At 35.8% G+C, this 24,562-nt stretch overlaps 1 protein-coding gene across 3 annotated transcripts in view; it reads right to left on the bottom strand.

The window, feature by feature from the left end:
- The window catches only part of Cdk14 (cyclin dependent kinase 14), a 538,666-nt gene that overhangs the window by 278,457 nt on the left and 235,647 nt on the right, over positions 1 to 24,562 (bottom strand). For all 3 annotated transcript variants that reach the window (XM_042684715.1, XM_042684719.1, XM_042684716.1), the window contains exon 7: positions 3,797 to 3,859. In XM_042684715.1, the coding sequence (XP_042540649.1) occupies positions 3,797 to 3,859 (63 nt within the window). The remainder of the gene's footprint in view (positions 1 to 3,796; positions 3,860 to 24,562) is intronic.

Consider the following 24,562-nt stretch of genomic DNA (forward strand, 5'->3'; position numbering starts at 1 on the left):
ATTTATAAAGTCACAATGAATCAAGCTCATTAGAGTAATTTAATGTATCCGTCATGTGGCTTAGGGAAGAAAACACTGGACAAGGACCCAGAAAGCTCTTCAATGGCTCATTTCCATGGTCCTGAAATACATTTTCTATGAAATTTGGAACCAGAATGATCGATGATCTGGGAAATGCTGGCCCAAGAATGAAAATGGTATCACAGGAGCTCTGAAAACAGTGATTTTTGTGGGTCAGTTTCTGTCATCTGAGTGACTTAGGAAGCAGAGATAAGTGGATCAGAATTCAAGGCCAACCCAGATATAAAAGTTCCAGTGGCTCTATCTCAACCAAGGTAGGGCGCCCTGGTGCATATCTGTTATCCCAGCTACAGCAGAAGCACAATAGCTGGGTGCACTGCTGCACATCTATTGATATCCCCAGTGACACAGGAAGCACTGGTAGGAGGATAGCAGCTCAGGATAGCCCCAGGCTTAAAGGGAGACCCTACCTTGAAAATAAGGCTCACATGGTAGAGTGTCTATGGGCATGGGGTCCTGAGTTCAATCCCCAGTACTATCCTCCCCAAAGTGATTTTTGTGTTGTTCTTAATCACATCAGCATTCGATGTTTAAATTATGATCATGTAAATGCTACTTACAACAGATTAATCATATAGCTTATTATAAATGTTTTTCCCTTGTGCAAATGTATTTTTATAGGACCTTAGAAGTGACCTAGACCTTTGGTTTGATGGTTTGCTTTCCTCTGTTTTGTTTTCTTTGGTTCGTTATTTCCCAATTCTGCACCAAACTCTTTTCCATATATATAAGGGGAAAAAAGCTCAAAAATATTGTGTATTTTTTAGGTTCATATTTTGGTATTGGTGCTGGAGCTTGAATTCAGGACCTGGGTAGTGTCCCTGAATTCTTTTTGCTCAAGCCTACCACTACAACTTAAATGACAGCTCCATTTGTGGCTCTTTGATGGTTACTTGGAGGTAAGAGTTTCCTGCCCAGGCTGGCTTCAAACCTCAGTCACACCTGAGAATGCAGCCTCTTGAGTTACAGGCATGGGTCACTGGTGCCTGGAGACTTTGAACCTGTCTCTACTAGAGAGAAAATTTCCCAGTCTCTTGCCTACCTGTCACCTTTCAGTCCCTTAATTTTTCAGGGGTCTTCCTCAACCTGTCTTCTGTCATAGACTCTGTCTATTGATAGTCTCTTCCTCTTTGATTGCCTGAATTTTAGTGGAGTCCATTTTCAAGAGTTTTCTGAGAAGGATTTAAGGTATGAAAAAAATTCAAATCCTTACGCAACTTAAATGATCAACTTACTTTCACATATCCAGAGTTTGTATAGAATTCTGGGTTGGAAATAATTTTAAATCCAAAATTTCAAGCTATTATTCCAAAGTCACCTCCTTTGTGGTTTTGCTTTTGAGAAGTGTAATGACTGCATTCTTCATCTCATGTAGTAATAAACCTGACTCTTTTTGTAGTATTTTTCTTTGACCCTGTGTTCTAAAATTTTACAATAATTAACATCACTGTCAGAGAATTTTCACTGAATGTTCCAGAATTTACTGAGCCTTCTTGATCTAAATATGCGTAACCTACACTAATGGAGAAAGTATATTTTAATAATTACTAGTTTAATGATTCCTTCCTATTTCCTGCAAACTATTCAGATATAAGATCTGCTGAACTAGACTTACCATTTGCGGGTATTTTCCTATTTCTATATAGTTTCCTCTATTTTCTGGAAAATTTCTTCAATTTTGTTTCGATCTTTTATTGTTATATGTTTAAATGGCTATATTTTTAAATTTTTCCATAACTCAAATTCATTCACTAAATTCTGTTTTTAAAAATAATGCGACTGGGGCTGGGAAGGTGGCTCAGTGGTAGAGCACTTGCCTTGCATGCATGAGGCCCTGGGTTCGATTCCTCAGCACTACATAAGCAAAAAGAAAAGAGCTAGAAGTGGTGCTTTGGCTCAAGTGATAAAGCACTAGCCTTGAGCTGAAGAGCTGAGGGACAGCGCCCAGGCCCAGAGTTCAGACCCCACAACCGGACCCAAAAATAAATAAATAAATAAATAAAAATAATGTGACTTTCTGAGTGGTTCTTTGAATAAAGAATTATAGTAAACTTCAAAAAGTAAATGCATCATTGGTCCTATTAGTTGATATCTTTTAAATCCCTAACAAATATTAAGAAGAGTCTTCTAACTGCTTTAAGCTTGAAATTTTGGAACCATTTCCCAAGATGGCTGTTAACTGTAGCTCTTAGTTATCAAATTTCTTTTTTTTAATTTAATTTAATTTTGAAGATGCTGTACAGAGAGGTTCATGTAACTGAGTACATTTCTTGTCGAGCATTGTTCCGCCCTCCTTTGTTGTTCTTCCACTATCCCTTCCTTCCCTCATCTCACTCACTCCTCCCCTTGTCCAGAATGTAAAGTTCATTTCCAATATAGTGTCTTGTGGGTATCACTGTTTCAATGGGTCATCCTGTGTCCTTGTTTCAGCATTTTGTTATTCCCCTTCCCCTCCCCAAATTAGATAAATATATTTACAAGATGCAGGGTACCAAAATCAAGTACATTCACAACAGGGGATATACTATAGGGGAAAGAACATAAAAGGAAACCAAAAAAATCACATAGTACATTAAAAGCAACAACATAGAAAGACCACTTGTATACACATCTTGGGATTCATTTCACTTAGCATCATCTTATATGGTCATATGTACATAGCTTTTGAGCTTTTCTGCTCATCTGATAAAATTATCCTAGACATATACTAATTATTGCAAATGAGGGAAACCATGGGACCTATATTTCTTTGGCTCTGGCTTACTTCACTTAATATGATTTTTTTCTAGGTCTTTCCATTTCCTAACAAATGGGCGGTGTCATTCTTTCTGATGGAAGAACAGGATTCTAGTGTGTGTGTGTGTGGGTGTGTGTGTGCGCGCGCGCGTGCGCATTCACATGCATGTGATGCGCGTGCACTGCTATGGTGAATAATGCTGAGGATAAACATAGTTGTGCTGGTAGCTGGACATTTATCCAAATGATCATAAACAAGGCCATAGTTATCAAATTTCTACTAAGAGAAATGGAGGGGGGTGGAAATAACTAATAGACGAGGGACTAGTAGCTAACATCTATAATCTTAACTGTTCAGGAGTCTGAAATCTAAGGATTATGGTTTGGTGCCAGCTCAGGCAGAAAAGTTCAAGAGACTGTATCTCCAACTAACAAGCAGAAAAAGTGGGTTGGAGGTGTGACTCAAGTGGCAAAGCACCCCATGAGCGTAATATTTGAGGGAGAACACAAGTCTCAAGTCTAAAGTTCTGATACAAACAACAACAAACCAGTAGGAAACAGGCCTGTTTCAGTCTCTTTGTGCAAACCAATGAAAATGTGTGCACTGTAAACCCACTGTAAACCCTGTTTTGGATCATGCAGTGCTTTATGTTGAAATCAATTATTCTTTAGTTTGAGATTCCAAGGGAGAACCAGATTCCCCACTACTATTGATACTGTTAAAGTAACATTCCAACATTTCCTACTATTGATGGCAAAGATATTCCATAAAAAAAGAATAAGGTCAAATAGACACTCTCTGGTGACAATATTTGCTGTTAGAACACAGTTTCTACCAACTAATGTGAAGTCATTGCTTATTATTACTTATTTTTATACAGGAAGCTCTTTAAAATTAATTATGACCAAGATGTTAAAGTTAGACACAAAAATACACGTGAAAAATGCTAACCATTAGCTGAAAGATCTCTTTTCCTACCTTCACATTATCTGGATGGAGTCCCCCAGGGTGCTTGTCCATGTACTGACATAAATCAGTGTGCTAGAAGAAAAAAAGACAAAATGTATTAATAACCCTCTGGCTATAAAATGATGAATCAATATTTTTCTACTTCAGAGTCACCATTACCTTCTAAACAAAGCAAATATAAGACAAGTGGGTGGATTTTTTTACTAGTGTATGAAATTTCGTGCTCCCTCACCCCTCTATTTTTCAAACACAATTGAACTATTATATTTACCTGTGGTTTTATGTTAAATATGTCTGTGTATCTAAAGAATTCCTGACCACACTTTCTTAAGTGTCTAATTTCCTCCCCACTTAATATATATATTAATATATAATATATATAAAGAACAAAAGTCTAATTGATGTTTAATTTTAATTATCTCATATTTTCCAATTTCAAATTCAAATGTTTCCAATATTTCTTGAATATACTTAATTTGGAATATATTTAAAATATTTAAATTTTTAAATATTCCAAATCTAAGAAAATCAATTGCAGTTTGTATTAAATGTTCATATCTATATTCATAAATCCTGAATATATTTGATTAACCACACCTCTTAGTTGTTTTGTTAAAGGCAATATATGTGTATCCTATAGTTGAGATTGAATTACTGAGAAAGACATATTTTATAATATAGTCAAGAACCTTTCTATAGACATCATGACAAAGAGTCAATTTTTATTTGATCTTGAATTTTATTTATATTGCATGCCAGAGGATGCAGCTGCTGAGAAGAATGTAGCCTTCACTCAGTCTTCATGTGCTGCTTCTGTCCCTATGTTCTAGGCACTACTAAAGGACACAGAATGGAATGAATAAAAGAGAGGAGAATGTGAAGCCATGTCAGACATATACAGTGCATGTTCCAACAATTTTGTGTAATGATTAAGGCTATGACGGGGAGAAGAAACAAACCATGGGGGAAGTCCTATGGATGAAATAAGTTCTAAGACAAAAAGGATGCTAGTCAAGCAAAGGGCAAAGCAAACTAAAATGGAAGTAAGTGCTCAGGCAAATATGTCTTGATCTAGGATCTCACTCAAGGTGTTCAGGTTCCCAAAGGCAAACTCTGATTTGGAAATTAATGTCTACATGGTCCAGGCAGTGCTAGACACAGAGAAGGAAATAAAATTTCGACAGGAGTGGAAGGGTGAATGGGAGGGCAGGGATGGAAAGGGGAAACAAAGGAGGAGGCAACAATGCTTGATAAGAAATGCACTCATTACCTTGCTCATGTAATTGTAAACCCCTGGGTATGGTATTTTCACAATAAAAAAACGCATTAATAATAAAAAAGAAACAAAAGAGTATCATTTACTAAGATAAGCACATTAAAAAGAATGCTAAAATGTAACAATAGTGGTCTCCATTGTATATAAACCTTATTTGTTTGTTTGTATTTAAGAAACTAATGAAACTAATAGAATTTAGAGCCCAACTCCCACTTCTCCACTGTTTTAAATACAGATAACATTTCTTTCTTAACAAAAGTCAAACAGGACAGAAGAACATTTGTTTTTGAAGAAGAAATAGTACATGAGAAAGTACTTCTTTCCTATGGGAATATTTTTACATGAAGACTGGTCCATTATACAATAAAGCCATATGGGAAGATGCTACATTGTTTCTTTAATATTTTACATACAACAAACAATGTACTAAAAATTAGTACAACCAGTCATATTATAGTCATTACAGTATTTTGAATATGTTTTAAGTGTAATACAAAGGTTGATGTTTAAAGGCCTGATTCCCAGAGTGGACTGTTAAACTGGTACCATTTTTTTTTTTTTTTTTTTTTTTTTGGTGGTGGTGGGGCTTGAACTCTGGGCCTGAACACTATCCCTCAGTTCTTCAGCTTGAGGTAAGCATTATACCACTTGAGCCACAGCGCCACTTCTGGTTTCTGTGGTTCATTGGAGATAAGAGTCTCATGGACATTCCTCCCCAGGCTGGCTTTGAACTGCAACCCTCAAATCTTAGCCTCCGGAGTAGCTAGGATTACAGGTGTGAGCCACTGGCACCCAGCCACAGGTAGTATTTTTAAGAGGTAGAAACTTATAAGAGGTCACCAGATTATCAGAATGTACCCTTGGGAAGAACTGATTAAGGTAACTTTAAGATGAAAATGTAAACAAGAGACTAAGAAACAACAAAGAATCCTAATGAAAATAGAAAGGAATACTGAAGTTAGTAGCAAAATTTAATAGAAAATATAGAAAATAACAGGTTGAATCAATTAAATATAAACATGCTTTTTAGAAAACTTCTTAAATAACCCACCCTTTAAACTCTGACCTTTTAAATATATATATTTTTTACATGAGTAAGGTAATTTTACATGAGTAAGTTACATGAGTAGGGTAATGAGTACATTTCCTATTGAGCATTGTTACCTCCTCCTTTGTTTTTCCCCTACTATCCCTTCCTTCCCCACCTCCCCAGTTCCTTCCTCCCTCCCCTCAAATCTGATTTTTAAGGGAGGGGTTAAATGAAGTCTAATCATTGGGAAAACTATTAGCCAGGCATAGTGAAATGTGCCCCAAATCAGGATCTTGAACTCAAGAATACTCTGAGCAACATAACTAAAGTATCTCAAAGAAAATTAGATCTTGCCATGTCCTTTCCCATGCAGAAGCTCTGCAATTTCATGCAATCCCATTTGTCCAACCTTTCTTTTATTTGTAGTTTCTGGGTTTCTACTAAGAAAATTTCGGTCTGTACCAAGGAGACCTAGGGTTTCTCCTATTCTATCCTATAATGTTTTCAGAGTGTCTGCTTTGACTCCTAGGTCTTTGATCCATTTGGAGTTAATTCTGGTGCAGGGTGATATATAAGGATCTAGCTTTAGTTTTCTACAAGTGATTGACCAATTTTGCCATCACCATTTACTGAAGAGGCTGTCTTTCTTCCATTCTATTTTTTAGCTCCCTTTCGATGGCTATAGGTCTGTAGGGTCATTTCTGGGATTTCAATTCTATTCCATTGGTCCTGAGGTCTGTTCTTGGGTCAGTACCAAGCTGTTTTGATTACTATGGCTTTGTAGTAGAGTTTGAAATTTGGTGTTGATATTCCTCCAGCACTGTTCTTTCTGTTGAGGATCATTTTTGCTATTCGGGGTCTTTTATTGTTCCATATGAATTTTTGGATTGCCTCTTCTATTTCCTTGAAGAATGCGGTTAGAATATTGATAGGTATTGCATTAAATTTGTAGATAGCCTTAGGAAGTATTGCCATTTTCACGATGTTGAATTTCCAATCCAGAAGCATGGGAGGTTTTGCCACTTTCTACGTTCTATTTTGATTTCCATTTTCAGGTTTTTAAAGTTTTCATCATAGAGGTCCTTCACTTCCCTGGTTAATTCAATTCCTAGGTATTTTATTATTTATGGGGCTAATACGAATGGAGTTGCTTTCCTGATTTCAGCCAGGCTTTTCTCATTTTTGGCATACAAAAAAGCCATTAATTTTTGAGGGTTAATTTTATACCCTCCTACATTGCCAAAGTTTTGAATCAGCTTGAGTAATTTGGGAGTGGAGTCCATGGGACTCTTTAAATACAAGATCTGCATCTGCAAAGAGGGAGAGTTTTACTTCAGCTTTCTCTATTTGGACCTCTTTTATGTTTGCCTTTTGTCTTATTGCTGTAGCTAGGCATTCTAATACTAGATTGAAGAGAAGTGGAGAGAGTGGATATCCTTGTCTAGTTTCTGAGTTACGAGAAAATGGCTTTAGTTTTTAACCATTCAGTATAATGCTGGCTGTAGGTTTGTCATATACAGCCTTTATGTATTGAGGAATGTTCCATGGATTCTTAATTTTTCCATAACCTTCATCAGAAAGGGGTGTTGGATCTTGTCAAATGCTTTTTCTGCATCTATTGAGATAACCATGTGGTTCTTATCCTTGTTGATGTGATGAATTATGTTAATTGATTTGCATATATTGAACCAACTTTGCATCCCTGAAATGAATCCTGTTTGATCGTGGTGTATGAGTTTTTGGATGGATTGCTAAAATTTTGTTGAGAAATTTTGCATCAATGTTCATCAAAGAAATGGGTCTATAGTTCTCTTTCTTTGATGAGTCCCTGCCTGGTTTTGGGATGAGGGTTATGATGGCTTTATAGAAGGAGTTCTGTAGTGAACATTCTCTTTCAATTTCATTGAAGAGTTGGAGCCCACGGATTGGGAGATCTTCATTAGCCATACAACGAACAAGGGTCTCATATCTAAAATATACCTGGAACTCAAAAAGTTAAATCCCCCAACAACAAATCCTCAAAGTAACAACTGCCCAATAAATAAATAGGCTGAAGACTTAAAGAGAAACTTCTCTGAAGAGGAAAAAAAGGATGGCCAATAGACACATGAAGAAATGCTCAACCTCTCTAGCCAGAAAAGATAATCACTGTATTTGATGTCAGTATAATTTGTGGAGGGGAAGGGGAAAAACAAATCATCTAAATAAGGATACAGGTGGACCCATTGCAATAATGAGATGTACAAGTCCTGATGTCGAAAACAAACTTTACAACTTTGGTGTGGGGCGGGGGGAGGATTGGGGAGGGAGGATGGGAAGGGATGGGAAGGGGAAACAAAGGAGGAGGCTACAATGCTTGATAAGAAATGTACTCATTATCTTTGCCATGTAATTGTAACCTCTCTATATAGTATTTTCACAATAAAAAAATAAAATAAAATATAAAAAAACAATATTGATATACCACCTCACAACCGTTAGAATGGCTATAATCAAGAACTCTAATAACAACAGATGCTAGAGGGGATGTGGACAAAGGGAAACCTTACTGCATTGTTGGTGGGAGTGTAAACTTGTTCAACAACTTTGGAAAGTAGTATGGAGGTTCCTCAAAAGACTCCACATAGAGCTCCCCTATGACCCAGCAATCCCACTTTTGGGCATTTACCCAACTGATCACAAACAAGGCCATACTAAAGCTACCAGCACAACCATGTTTATTGCAGCATTATTTACCATAACTAAGATATGGAACCAACCCAGATGCCCCTCAGAAGACGAATGAATCAAGAAAATGTGGTATATATACACAATGGAATTCTATGCCTCCATCAGAAAGAATGACATTGTCCCATTTGTTAGGAAATGGAAAGACTTGGAAAAAGTAATATTAAGTGAAGTAAGCCAGGCCCAAAGAAACATAGGTCCCATGGTTTCCCTTATTTGCAATAACCAGTATATGTCTGAGACAAGCTGAAATGGTCAGATAAGTTAATGTTAGGTAAAATGAACCCCAAGATAAGTATTCAAATGTTTTGTCTTTCATGCGATTGTTTCTAACATATTTATAAGATGACTTTGTTGTTGTTTGTATGTCCCTCCCCCATGGTATAACCCCTGCTCTCATTGTATTTGATGTTGGCATAATTTGTGGAGGGGAAGGGCAAAAACAAATTGTTTAAGTAGAGATCCAGATGGATCCATTGCAACAATGAGATGTACAAGTCGTTATGTCAAAAAACAAACTTTACAACTTTGGTTAAGAGGCGGGGTTGGGAGATGGGAAGGGGAAACAAAGGAGGAAGCAACAATGCTTGATAAGAAATGTACTCATTACCTTACTCATGTAATTGTAACCTCTCTGTATGGTATTTTCACAATAAAAAAAGAAAATTAGATGTTATAACTAAAAATGTGAATTATTTTAAAATATACCATAAATATAGCATTATAAACTAAACTGGAATACTGCATACCACCTTTAAAGCAATACATTTGTTATTAATATAAAAGTTAGGAATAGAGCTAAACTCAAGAAGAAATAAAGTGCAGAAAATTCTCCAAGTCTTCAAGAAACATATACAGAAAAGAATTTGATGTGTCACAAACCCATACCCCAGACACATACAAAGGCTGTCACTAGCTATATAACTTTGGACAGGTTACCTAACCTATGTATAGCCATATTATCTTCATTTGTGTATAGGGTAATACCATTTTTGGCATTATACTTATTACACAACAATAATACTATTATTTTGCAGGATAAGAGGGAATATAGTTCATTCAAATTCAGGGCTCCACACTTAATAGGAAGCCCCCTTTTTACATCACCCATTAGTTTGAGATAAGGTTCATTGTAGGCATATATAAACAAGTCAAACTAAAGCAACCTATACAACTAACATGAAGAAAGGAAGGAAGGAAGGAAGCAAGGAAGGAAGGAAGGAAGGAAGGAAGGAAGGAAGGGGGAGGGAGGGAGGGAGGAAAAGAGGGAAGGAAGGAAGGAAGGAAGGAAGGAAGGAAGGAAGGAAGGAAGGAAGGAAAGAAGGAAGGAAGGGGGAGGGAGGGAGGGAGGAAAAGAGGAAAGGAAGGAAGGAAGGAAAGAAGGAAGGAAGGGAGGGAGGGAGGGAGGGAGGGAGGGAGGGAGGGAGGGAGGGAAAGGAAAGGAAAAGAAAGAAAAGAAAGATCACAACTCCTAGAGGTGGTTTTTGATGTTTAAATGTCTGCATAGGAAGGCACTGTCATTCACAGGTCACTGCTCTCCTCACTCAACCATTCAAACTACACCTACCAAATACATCATGTGCCTTAAATGACTCTGGGTGATTTATTTTTGGTATTCCAATTTTTTTATTGTAAAAATACCATACAGAGGGGTTACAATTACATGAGCAAGGTAATGAGTACATTTCTTATCAAGCATTGTTGCCTCCTCCTTTGTTTCCCTTTCCCATCCCTTCCCATCTCCCTGCCTCCAACCCCCCCCCCCCCCGACTCCACCACCCCAAGCCAAAGTTGTAAAGTTTGTTTTTCAACATAATGTCTTGTACATATCATTGCAATGGGTCCACCTGGATCCCTACTTAAACAATTTGTTTTTGCCCTTTCCCTCCACAAATTATACCAACATCAAATACAGTGAAAACAGGAATTATACCATGGGGGAGGGACATAGAAAGCAACAAAGAAATCACCTTATAAATATATTAGAAACAATCACATGAAAGAAAAAACATTTGAGTCCTTATCTTAGGGTTCATTTTGTCTAACATCAACCTGTCTGACCATTGCTTCTTGTCTCAGACATATACTAGTAATTGCAAATAAGGGAAACCATGGGACCTATATAATTTTTTCCAAGCCTTTCCATTTCCTAACAAATGAGGCAATGTCATTCTTTCTGATGGAGGCATAGAATTCCATTGTGTATATACCACATTTTCTTGATCCACTCATCTACTGAGGACTCTGGGGAGCAAGAACTTGGAGAATTTCTAGTGGAAGCATGAGCTAAAGTTGACACAAGCCCACACTCTGTACCCCAATTTCAATATTTATACTTATTGCCACCTATGCTTAAAAAATGTTTCTTTTTCCATCCTCTTTTAAAATACACACTGTTGTGCTCAGGACTGTGCTAGGTATATCTCAATTACAATTTCATAGTATCTTTTGGTAAAATCTCTATTTAGTTCTACTCTTTTGATTATGCAACCCTTATGATTTGCACTGATACAGAAATACAGAAGTAAATAATGATGCCTGAAGGTACATCTTAGTCATTCCATTTTTCAAAGTCAATCTGAGTATAAGAGTCCTGAAGAGAAGATCCTTATGGCATATGACAAACTGATGACTCTCCTAGGATGACCCACTCCATTTGGCTTGATATCCAGCTATTCCTTATTCTAATACCAAAAGGCACTCGCAGCCTAGCTCCCTAGTGACTGTATGTGAAAAGGCTTACTGCCCTCCAGTGTCTACCATGGTTCTGTGCTAACATTTCATTCCTCCCATAAATATGCCTCACATCATTTTCCCACATTTTCCTCTTACTCAGTGCATCACTGCTTGTGTTCTTCAGGCTAAGGCCATTAGAAACACTGAAAGTACTTGTCTGCCAGGTTGATACTCAAATACCTAAAAAACAGCACATTAATCTCCCATGTAGTAGGAAGTCATCAAGCCAAAGGAAGCTATCAAGGCTGGCTAGACATAACACCAAGCAGAAGATAGAAGGAACACAGATAATACTCTAAAAGCTCCGTGCCTGAGACTTAAAGTCTCCTTCTTTACCCAACAAATAGCATTCACTTGGTACAAAAATGATTCTAAGGGAAGAAATCTGAGGAGACTATATAAAATTGGAATCTCTAGAAGCGAAATGTCCCATCACTCTCAAAGAATTGCAAGATCAGTTGTTTCTAATGTATTTGTAAGGTACCATGTGATTTTTTTGTTGCTTTGTACGTCCCTCCCCCATGGTATAACCCCTGTTTTCACTGTATTTGATGTTGGTATAATTTGGGGAGGGGAAGGGAACAAACAAATTGTTTAAATAGGGATACAGATTGACCCATTGCAACAATGAAATGTCCAAGATGCTATGTCAAAAAACAAATTTTACAATTTATGCGGGGGGGGGGGGGGGTGGTGTAACTGAGGAGCTGGGAGGGAAGGAATGGTAGGGGAAAAGTAAAGGAGGAGGCAACAATGCTGGATAAGAAATGTACTCATTCCCTTGCTCATGTAACTGTAACCCATTTGTACAGTATTTTCACAATAAAAAACTTAATAAAAAAGAATTTCAAGGTGAGAAATTGATGTTTCCCCTATGGACTTGATTTCTTATGGCTATATCAATTTAAAAAGCAAGAAAAAACTGTCCCTTTGTAAAATGGCAGATTATGGAAACCACACACAAAACTAAAAAGCCTTTTTATTCTATAGGTACTATCACACAGAAGGGTCTTAGAGAAGTTCAATGGCCAGCGTTAATCATGGACTGCTCACAGTCACAAGGCTTAAATGGAAAGATATGAAAGAAAATGACACTCAAGATACATTATACTTCTAAACTGATTTGTTGAGTAGTAACTCCATTGTGTAACTACTTAAAAGTATAATAAAATAATTAAAAAATAAAATGATGAAAGATTCATAAAAAGAAAATTACACAGATAAACTATACCATGACAACTCTAAAACAGGGCTGAATGAAGAACAGCTGAACCTATGAGGTCTCAAAAGAGGAGCAGGAGGGAGAGGGGTCAGCAGAAAGAAAAGATGTGTAAGTACTGGACTATGAGGCTCACCTTTTCATAGCTTTCTTTCTACATCCTTTATCTTTTTTGAATCTGACCTGAGTCAGGGAAAAACCAATATATCTCTACCCAATGCCACTAGTAAGACTAACTGAAACTCAGACCATCTTTTAGACATGAAATTTTTCCTTTCCCAGGGTAGAAATAAGTAAATGTCAAGTGTTAAGTATTCATTTTGCATTTATGTGTCTTTATTTAATGTAACTTATTAATCATGAAATGAGGCTTACTAATGATTGATCTTTCCAATAATTAAAACTCTTCAAGAGATACCAAGGTTCCTTAGAATAATTTACCTCTTGCATTAGCCTTGGCTTTCATACTGGACTTTTCTCCTCAAGCAAATTTAAAGCCTGTTCATCTAATGTTAAATATGGTGTCCACAGTATTTGTCAGCTCATTCTGATGTTCCTCAGAAGCACTGCCAAAATATGTGACTAAAAATGGTAAACACCTATTTTTAAGCATCCAGGCTAAAAATAAAGAAGTTTTCCCGTGGAGATAACCAAAAGAAATCCTCATTTTGTACTTAGGCACAGCCTCCACATTCTTTAATTATACTTCATTTAATTTTCTTTTTGACAGCCAGAGAAGAGTTCATAAATCAAGCTGTGTGGAGTTTTTATGACACATACACACCCATGAAGAGATACTTCATTCCACAAGAATATGAATATGTAAAGCTTCCACAAGATAAAATATTACTAGTTTTTATATTTTTGCTGATACACAGGTATTTTGCTTTAAACCAGGGCCTTGCACTTGCTTGGATTGTTTGCTCAACTACTACTCTCCCATTTAAGCCATGCCTCCAGTCCAGTTTTTTGTTGGGTATTTAGGAGAGGGAATCTTATTGGCTTTTCTGCCCAAGATGGCTTTGAATTTTAATGCTCCAGATTTTAGCTTCCTGAGGAGGTAGGATTATATGCATTAGCCACGAGTGCCCAGCTGAATTTATGTGGTTGGAATATGTAGGCAGATTTAATAATATGTTCAAATTCCACAGTTCAGATATACTTTTATTATAAAATAGATGAAACTTGATATACAAAAGAACCCTAAGTGGAAGACTACATTTTACATTAAAAAATTTGTATTTTAGAACCTAGTTGATGACTAGTCAAATAGAAGTAATTTCTGTTTATGAAGGCTTCTAAACAACATGCAAGTTTGATTCTAGACACCACGTGCTCACAAAAGCAAATGACCCAGTATAGAGAACCTTTAAATATCATCCATGACAAGAGATCAAAAACCTGGAAATCAAAAATTTATAATTTCCTTCAGGGAAAGGGCAATTATTTTCCACTCTTCAGTCATGTCTCATTTGGTCCTCAAACTTAAGGCAGAGGCAGAGACAGTAAGTGTTAGGGTGACCAAGGCAGCAATTATAGTCAGACTGTTACCACTGGCTAATGGTACTTTCATTAAAGTTTCCCCATGTCTGGGACATACACACACACACCTGCATTCTAACTAAAATCACACTTGGAGGGTTGTTCTGAACTTTGTAAGAATGTACTATCGATGTAGATTTTAGTCTACTTCACTTGCAACTCATTACAGTCACACAATTCACTGAGGAGCTGTGACTGCTAGAGGGAATTGAAGAAAACAGAAGCTGAGCCCTCCTTTCTTCTACAGCAATCACTGGCATTTTCCTGGAGGTATAATCTCCATTTTAATCAGTCCCCACTGGTGTTTGAATTAAAACATCAAATTACCTAGCAGTTAGGTTCAAACTGCTCTTACAGGCAGCCCACAGATTGAAACTGACTTTCAAACTGTATTTTTCCCTGTGAAGCGTTACAGTCCTCATGTCCTTTATACTCCCCAATCATAACTAATGAAATCATGAGTTCCAAAACATGAGGATCATTCATTAACAAGGAAAAATAAAAAGAAATTTTAACCAGCCAGTCCTTTAAAACAAAAACAAAGGCATTCAGAATGTTAATGGAAGAAGTTTGTGTGCCCATTATCAAAACTGGTACACACACACACACACACACACACACACACACACCATTTTAAGTAGCCAATCAAATGTTAAGCTAATATAATGTAAACCATCTTTAACAAGAAAAACTGCAAAAATTGTAAACAAGCACAAGTCTCTTCTTTCTTAAGTAGAGCTTCTAATTACAACTAGATTATTGCGAGTCAAATTACATCAAAGGCATGGAGTGAAACAGAAGACTACCTCACAACTCCTGCCATTTACCTTTTCACATGACAAAGCCTACTTCTGGATTATTTTATTTTTACTTAGTTTTAGGCCACACAGGAAATGTCTGAAATTCCACCAGTAAACCACATATGTAGTCACTCATATTAACTAAGGAAGGACAAACGCGGTTAATGCACAAAGTAGTTTAAGCTACTTAACAAAGCTTCCATGGTGCTACGGTTTATTCTTAATTAAATTATCCATTTCTTTTTAATAATGTGATGTACTTTGCCCCTTTATTTTTGGTAATAATGAACCTACATGTGGCTGGCCCATAATTCTGCCTAAATGGTTTCAGCTGTCATTTCTGAATCCAAAATGCATGAGCAGCCTGGGGCTGGCTACTGGAACTGGAAGCTTTTCCAACCACATTCCCATCATGTAAAACCAGTAACCTGAAAAATTCTTCCATTAAAACAAGAACCTTCCTATTTGACTTCTGGTGATAACATCGCAAGAGACAAGTTGCAGAGCTCAGCCAAAGCAGGAAGTCCCTCATATCATTCTTCTCTTATTAAAAGGGAAGCAGACATTCATGCTCCTATTGTTTGCCTCTGAAGTTGTTTTGATTCTAAGAACTAATTCTTAAATTCAAGTGTATCCACATCTTTATTTTCTTAAAGTTCAAAACAGTATATATCATTTTTTCTTTTTAATGTTAAATAAATTTAATGTGTAATTTATTTGGAGGATTTCAAAAATGTGTAAATCCAAAGTATAATTTCAGATATTTCAAGAAAGGTGTGTAAACTTAGAAAACATTCCACAGACATACATACTACATTCCGGTGTTAGAGCAATGTGTAAAATATGCTTTCTACACAGTAAAGGAAAAGCTACCTACTATGGTTTATATTTCCTGTAATAACCATTTATAAGCCTAAACCATATAAAATTATTAATATTAACATCATATGGCTACGTTAACAATGATATCAAATAGATACTTTGAAATCAAGCTTAGTTTATTAAATAAAAAATATAAAGCTGATAGTAAAGAAAGAATAGCAAAGAAAGGAAAGTTCTGATAATCCAACTTCCTCAAGAATTTGAAGAAAATAAGGAAGAAAGGAAGAAAGAAAGAGAGAGAAAGAAAGAAAGAAAGAAAGAGAGAAAGAGAGAAAGAGAGAAAGAGAGAAAGAAAGAAAGAAAGAAAGAAAGAAAGAAAGAAAGAAAGAAAGAAAGAAAGAAAGAAAGAAAGAAAGAAAGAAAGAAAAAAGAAAGAAAGAAAGAGAAAGAAAGAAAAAAGGAAAGAAAGATCATTATAGTGAGCCACACACAAAAAATTTTGGACTCAAAACTTGAGACAGGACCAAATAGAATCCAGAATAGCCCTCATGAATAACTTAAGCTTGAAAATATTAGAGTTGCCTTGCTAAAAATATAGAATATCCTAAAATTGCAGGGTGAAAGTAAATACACTAAAGAAATTAGAAGCAACAGAGAAGAGACGAGAACGTGGAGGGAGGACAGCAAAAACAAAGATTTACATTCTGAGATAATTTGTGGTGAGTACAGAGACTGAAAAATTATTTTTATAGATTGGGTCTAAAGGGTTAAGAGGAACCGACTTAGAGGTTGGTCAGACTAGGCACATAGCATAGAAACCCATGAGCTGTACACATCACTGAGTTTCAGGAATATGTTATTCTTACTTTTAAAGATAATTCTAGGGCACATAATCTAAAGGAGAATATTCAACAACGACAACTTGTTAGGTTTTTCAGTTATTTTTTGGCATACTACATCAAAAGCAAAGCCAATTATCTAACTCTAATGAGGGAAGGATGGTAAGATGTGCGAAACTGAATAAAAACATTCACAATTTAAGAGACTACTACTGACAACCACAGGGTAAATAAAAATGACAATGCATTCTTTTTCTTTCCTTTTCATTTGCTAGTACTGGGGTTTGAACATGGGCCATTGCACCTGTTAGTATTCTACCACTTCAGCCACACCAGCAGCTCTTGTCATTTAGTTACAGGATAGCCCAGAGCCAGACTCTAAATGTGATCCTTTTACCGTTGCCTCTCTTTTCTTTTATATACCTAACTCTTAGCTAGGCTCAAGGTATGCAATACCACCAAAATTATACCTGGAGATGAGGGCTTTATGCTGAGGTTGGCCCCAAACTGTGATATACTTGACCTCTAGTCTTTTTTTTTTTTATTGTGAAAATACTGTACAGAGGGGTTACAATTACATGGGCAAGGTAATGAGTACATTTCTTATCAAGCATTGTAGCCTCCTCCTTTGTTTCTCTTTCCCATTGTTTCCCATCCTCCCCCCCACCCCCCCCATCCAATCCTCCCCTCCCCCCCCCCCACACCAAAGTTGTAAAGTTAGTTTTCGCTCTAGTCTTCTTTTATATATATTTTTTGAGACACATTTTGTTTGGTTTTTCTTTATTGTCAAAGTGAAGTACAGAGGTAGTAAGTACATTTCTTGTCAAACTTACTACCCTTTCCATCATTTTTCTCCTAATTTCCCTCCCCCTCACCACCCTCAAGTTGTACAGATCATTTCCATCATACTACTTTGTGTATATCACTGCTGCATTGGTTCTTTGTCTCACCATTCTGTTGTTCCCCTTCTCTTCCTTAATTCAAATAAACATATATAAAATACCAGGGTACCAAAATCAAATACAGTAACAACAGAGAATATACCATAGGGGGAATAACATACAAAAGAAACAAAAAATCGCATAGTGCATCAGCAACAACAGCAGTGTCCATGTCATGGAGTTCATTTCACTTAGCATCATCTTATATGATCACATGTACATAGCTATTGAGCTAGTCTGCTCATGAGATGTACAAGACACTATGTTGAAAACGAACGCTACAACTTCAAGGAGGCAGGGAGGGAGGGAGTTGGGGAGATGGGGAGGGTAGGGATAAGGGAAAAACAAAGGAGGGGATAATCTTTTTTAAAAAATATATTTTTATTGCAAATATACTGTACAGAGGGGTTACAGTTACATGTGTAAGGTAATGAGTACATTTCCTATCGAGCATCTTTCTGATAAAGGCATAGAATTCCAATATATATATATATACATTTTCTTGATGCATTCATCTATTGAGGGGCATCTGGGTTGGTTCCATATCTTAGCTATGGTGAATAATACTGCAATAAACATAGTTGTGTGGGTAGCTTTAGTATGGCCTTCTTGTGATCATTTGGGGTGCCCAGAAGTGGGATTGCTGGGTCCTAGGGGAGCTCTATGTGGAGTCTTTTGAGGACCTTCTATACTGCTTTCCAGAGTGGTTGAACAAGCTTACACCAATAGTGTAAGTACCACTGCACCAACAGTGCAGTAGAATTCCCCTTTGGCCACATCCCCTCCATACTAAAGTTTTATTCAATTACTATAACTTCAGAACATCATAGAGTATTTGGGGGAAGAATGTCTTTCAATATTTGCTCCTAAACAAATTAAGTGGGCTAGGCATAAGCAACATAGAAGCTTAGTGTGCAGATTTCTGTCCAGGAAAAAAGCATAAATCTTACTTGGCAAGGAAGGTGACTCACGTGTTCTGACCTCAACACTACAATACAATAGCAGGTGATAAGCAAGCTGACCCAATGTCCTCATCAAGGAAACAGGAGGGTCTTAAAGGTCAAAAAGCCAAAAGCAAATGAGTAATAATAAATAACCATTATTTAAGTTTATTTTATATGTAATTATAAATTTACAAAAAGTTTAAAATGACATCAAAGATGAGCATGGAATTTTAATGTTAATACAAAGTGGGTGTGAATTTTACAATGTGAGTAAACACTGATATGTAATCATATTTTTACCTGGAATGATCATATCATTAATGTCTGATTATAAAAGTAAAAACAGTTACATGTACCACATGAGAATAGTATATGTGTAAATAAACAAACATTATAAATCACAACCCTTCAAAGATAACACATGGTAGCATTGGTTCTCTCTGAGGTGGCTGGATATGGAGTAATTTGGGATGTATTATTAGTCAGAATATATCAAGTTATATTGCAATAATTACATTAGGCCATTTCCACTCAGTTTTTCATCACTGATATAAGAATATGGAAAGATTGTATATATTCATACTGAAATTTTATTATATTGTTCAACTTCCCCCATCCTCTGCTCTCTATTTCAACTCCCACTTTGATGGTTCTGGTGTTTGAACTCAGGTTGGTTAGGTAGGTACTTTTACCACTTCAGACATATACCCAGCAACTTTTGTCATTTTTAACAGAGGCTCTCTTCTCTTTTTGTCCCACTGTAATTCTATTTGCATTCCCCAAATCTGAGATGACATTTGCATACTACAGACTCCAGCTTTTGATTGGTTAAAAAAGGGACCTTATGAACAATTTTTTTATCAGATGATCTTTGATCTTTAATTTTCCTGAATTCAGCGTCAATAGCTAGGATTATAGGCATAAGCCACTGCCCATGGTTTTCAAATGCTTCTCTTTTAAAATTAATTTTCCTAGAAATCTTGTCATATTTTGTTATTGTTTTCTGAATTCTAAGGATTTTATGATTTTCTAGTATGTACGTGTTTTAAAAACCACATGTCCTGATGGTAACTTATTTAAAAGATAAGACACAGAGTTTAAATGTATTTATACTCTTTACCACTCTAAAGTAGGTTGGATTCTCCAGATTACGTCTGAAGTACAGTATTTATTAAATAAATAGAATAAAATAGATTTATGTTTAAATTGTGTTTATGTTCAAACTAATGATAGAAAAGGAATAAATTAAACTAAAATGAAAGTGAAGCAGGTGAGTCTGGATAATCCTTGTATTGTCCTTCATTGGGCCAATAGTATGACCAGGGCTTTTCTACCTTCATCTGTCACAGTCCCCAGATACAAAAGCATGGTAAGAGTCATAACCTCATTTCTGATGACTGCTTTTACAGCTGACACAACTATGAGTCAGAGGCATTCTATGGATATTATTTCCTATAGCTAGACAATAAATTCTCCCTTGAAGTAGATATAGCCACCATAGCTTAGTGTCAGCCATGCTCTGCAAGAATATTTAATGAAAGCCTTGAAAAATTACTCTTTATTCTGTTACACACAAGTACACATGCACATGGAGACATCTATTCCCCCCACATCAAATTGGCCAATATTTATAAAGCACCACAATAACTGGTACTAAAAGGTATCCCAAATGAGAAACTTACCCTAGAGCTCAAGGATACTGGCTGCTCATTCATCTTATACAGACGTTATTTAAACAAATAAGAAGAATCACGTAACCTTTTGCCACTCAGTTTGCCACTCAATACAGGAAGTTTTTCGGCTTGTGATTTCTCTAATTTTTAAATTTTTCATTTAGTTTTTATTTCTGCTGATTCTCGGGTGTGAACATAGGGACTGGGTGATGTCCCTGAAATATTTTGCTCAAGGCTAGCATTCTACCACTTCTGGGGTTTTTGTTACTTAATTGGAGATAAGATCTCAAGGACTTTTCTTGCCTGGGCTGGCTCCAAGCCATGATCCTCAAATCTCAGCCTCTGGAGTAGCTAGGATTATAGGCATAAGCCATCAACATCAGCCAAATTTTCATTTTTTAAAAGAATAGTGAATATATCTCACATTCTTTCTCATTTGAAAACCAGCAGAGGGAGAAGAGTGGAGAATGGAGTAAATATGACAGAGTTACTTCATACACATGTATGTATTATATTATGCTATGGCTCCCACCTCTAACCTTAGCTACTCAAGAGACTGAGATCTGAAGATCAATGTTTAAAGCTAGCCTAGGCGGAAAAGTCCAAAATTCTCTACCAAAAAAGACTGGAGGTGTGTCTCAAATGGTAGACCAAAGCCATGAATAAAAACGCGGAGGACTCTGGATCCCTGAGTTTAGGACTCTGGCACACATGTGTTTGAACACCTCCCCCGACACACACAAATCTTTAAGTAAAAATATAAAAACTTGTTTAAAAATCAGGAGAGAAATATAAGAAGAGAATAATAAAGGGGGAGAATTTGTGAAAAAATTATGTGCACATATGGAAATATCACAATGAATTCTCTTTGTAAAATTAACATAATAATAAAAGTCCTTTCTTTTATAATAATAAACAAATATTAATGTTCATACTATACTTGCTTAGCCTTGTTAATAGTCTTGTTATATTTAGATAACTTTACTCAACATATTTCTTAAAATTATGTTATTCAACATTTTGTCTTTCCTCAGTGTTTCTAATTCCATTCAAAAATAGGAAGGGTAATGAAACAGAAGATAGGGGGAAAGAGAATCAATTCAAACTTTCAGATGTTCTACAAAATGGCTAAAACAGAAGTTATTAAGACCAAGGACAATCCCAAATGATAGGCAAGTGTTACATAGTTAGCAAGCAGCTGTCATGACAAATTAGCTTTTTGGTTCCTGAATTATAAATCTGAAATGAGGCATAGAAATATGCTGTAGATTTATAATTGGGTTTCATGTACTGATGAAGAAAGAGGAAATTACTCACTAAAGCTGAAAGTTAACTCTGAATACTTAAATGAGGTCTTTAATAATATATGTAATACAAAATTGCAAAATGAAAAAATGTATATCATTATTAACTACTTATTAAAATCAGATCATTATGCACTTTGTACATTCATATTATAAATGTGATCTTCTTGCTTTTAAAATGTTATTAAATTTATGAACTCATATTTATGTCAACATCCTACAACCATCATATCAAATCACAACAAACACCAAAGTAATGACTAATCAAATAATTAAAAAATACTTTCCATCAAGATAGTACAATAAAGTCACCCTAGTAATTCAGACTTTTTATATGCCTAACAATAAAGTCACCTTAGTAATTCAGACTTTTTATATGCCTAAAACTTTAATGATTGGACAATAATCTAGAAAACTAATTCAAATATCTTTACTCTGGCTATCCTGTGACCTTTCATGTACTGACAATTGATAAGCAGTAAAAACTTATATGCATCACAACATTAATGGTTAAAAGTTAACCTTATTACACTAGTTTTCATGTTGACAAGTTTAAGCATTTGTTCATACTTATCTTATTTACATTATTTAGCATATTCACACACGCCTGTAATCCCATCATTCAGGAGGCAGAGGCAATAGGTTGGTAAGATTGTGCAACAACAAAAGGCGGCAAACCAAACATACACATTCACCTTGACCTCTACCAATTTTCACTGCCAAATTCTAGATGCTTCAAAACAAGACTAGAACAGCAAAAACAAAACAAAACAAAACAAAAACCAAATAGACTACTAAACTGATGAAAAGGAGAGTGTAGCACAAGCCAGGACCAAGCAAAAGGCTCAGGAATTGGTGTCACTCAGAGGTAGGAATGAATGGAGGCCTGTTTATGGAAGTCTAAGACACAGGTTGAAAAAAACTTGTCATTATTAAATAGCTAAATCCCTTCTCCCACTCTGTTTATACAGAGAGATTCCCTTCCCAAGTACAGACACTGTGTCTGAATTAGAAACCCTACCAATTAAGGACAGGGATACCATCCTGAAACAGGTGAATTAGTGGGATCCTATTCCGGCTCTGTTTCTAGAACATTAGCAGCTAAACATCAGGCAGGGTAATAGAAGACACTTCACCGGGAATCTCACAGCATTGAAGGAAAGATGGATTCTGCCATCTGAAAAAAAAATGGCTTGTTGAATTCCTCCAGTGAAGCTGACAGTGAACAAACCACCTATATACCTGTCATGGTGTTTCTGCACTAGCTACTTAACCGAAGCTATTAATATACTATTAAAGACAGAGAACAAGGCACCCAAGAAAGAAAGTTTCTAACAACTGGGCAGAAAAACTATTAGAAAAACTTCAAAAAGACTTACAAATACTTTTAGTTAGTAAAAAAAAAAAAAAATTTCAACATGAGAATAAGAAAACATGGGATAGAGCATGGCTTAATGAGTAGAGTTCCTTTCTAGCAAGCACAAAACCCTAAATTCAACCCCTCATACCAAAACAAGAATATTAAGAGATGAGATATTTTAGAAACAATTATAGCTTTAAATTTCAATCAAATACATGAAACACCAAGTTGAGGGAAGAGTAACTTTTCTAAAAATTAGAAAATGGGACAGAAAGCACAAGAAAATTAGAAGACTAATACAGAGGTCAGATATTCAGTAAGATCCAGAAAACAGAGCAAAAGAAGATTCATATCAAAGCAGGAAATCAGATCTCAGTCTCTTGAGTAGCTAGGATTACAGGTGTAAGCCAAGAGTGCCTGGCTAAGGCTTCTTTTACGGGTGATAAAATATTCTAAATTACATACTGGTGATGGTTCCAGCAACTGTGTGAATACACTGAAAACCAAATAGCTCTTATATATTTTTGAAAAAAAGAAAACAAAGTTAAGAATGAAAGGACATGAGATTCCAGATTGAAAGGGTGGGCACAATCTAATTAACACGGTGCCTTGTTCTCATTTTTTTTTTTTTTTGCTTCCACACACAGTTGATGAAGAGAACCTATTTTAACAAAAATAACGCAAACCACTAGACAAAAATATGGCAATTTCATTAAAATTCCAATGGAATTATTTTCCAATCAAAAATTCAACATCTAGCCAAAATGTCAATCAAGCCTGAATGTTGAATATTTTCACAAATGCAATGCTTCATAAAAAGAATCTTTCATACATCCTTTCACATGAAAGTGTTAAAAACTGTGTTCTCTAAACTAAAGCAATGTAAGATGGGGAGGAAAAAGTTCCAAACCATGAAAGAGAGGAAAAGCATTCCAAGAAATTAGGAAAAAATACATCAGGCACTGGAAGCCTGCAATTCCTAATCAAAATAAGAAATAGGAAACTAGTATTATTTCCAGGAAAGCAAAACTTAAACAGGAAAAAGTGATCACTGAAAATTATCTTCCTCAGAAACAAAAACTTATATTGATACAGTACTATAATTATAATCTAAATATTGAATCCCAATCTAATTAGAAGTATAGTATAACTCTACTGAAAAGATGAGAGGTTAGGGGACTGGCAGAAGAAGATGGGTTTACTTGTTTTAAAATGGGGAAATGAGAAAAGGGAAACACCTACATAAACATTTTTCATTGTAAAATAATTGACCTCAGAGAATAGAAACCAAGATGTGAATTAAAAGAAAGCTTTACTAGGTATCTAGAACAAAAACAAAAACAGTGAGGGAGCAGAAAGTTAAGATGTTTCTCATATCAAATCTATAACTAATGGGCTCTTTAGTACTCTTTAACTCTTGTAAATATACCACAAAATCATTTAAAACTAGAGTGATTTAATATTCCCATACCAAGGCAAAGGTTCTACATTAAGTGAAAACAATGTAAAATGTTAATTAAATATTTGTGAAATTCATGAAATAGAAACTAAATCTTTAAGCA

Source organism: Dipodomys spectabilis, unplaced genomic scaffold, assembly GCF_019054845.1.
Source record: "Dipodomys spectabilis isolate Male_0828 unplaced genomic scaffold, ASM1905484v1 ptg000089l, whole genome shotgun sequence".
Taxonomy (NCBI): domain Eukaryota; kingdom Metazoa; phylum Chordata; class Mammalia; order Rodentia; family Heteromyidae; genus Dipodomys; species Dipodomys spectabilis.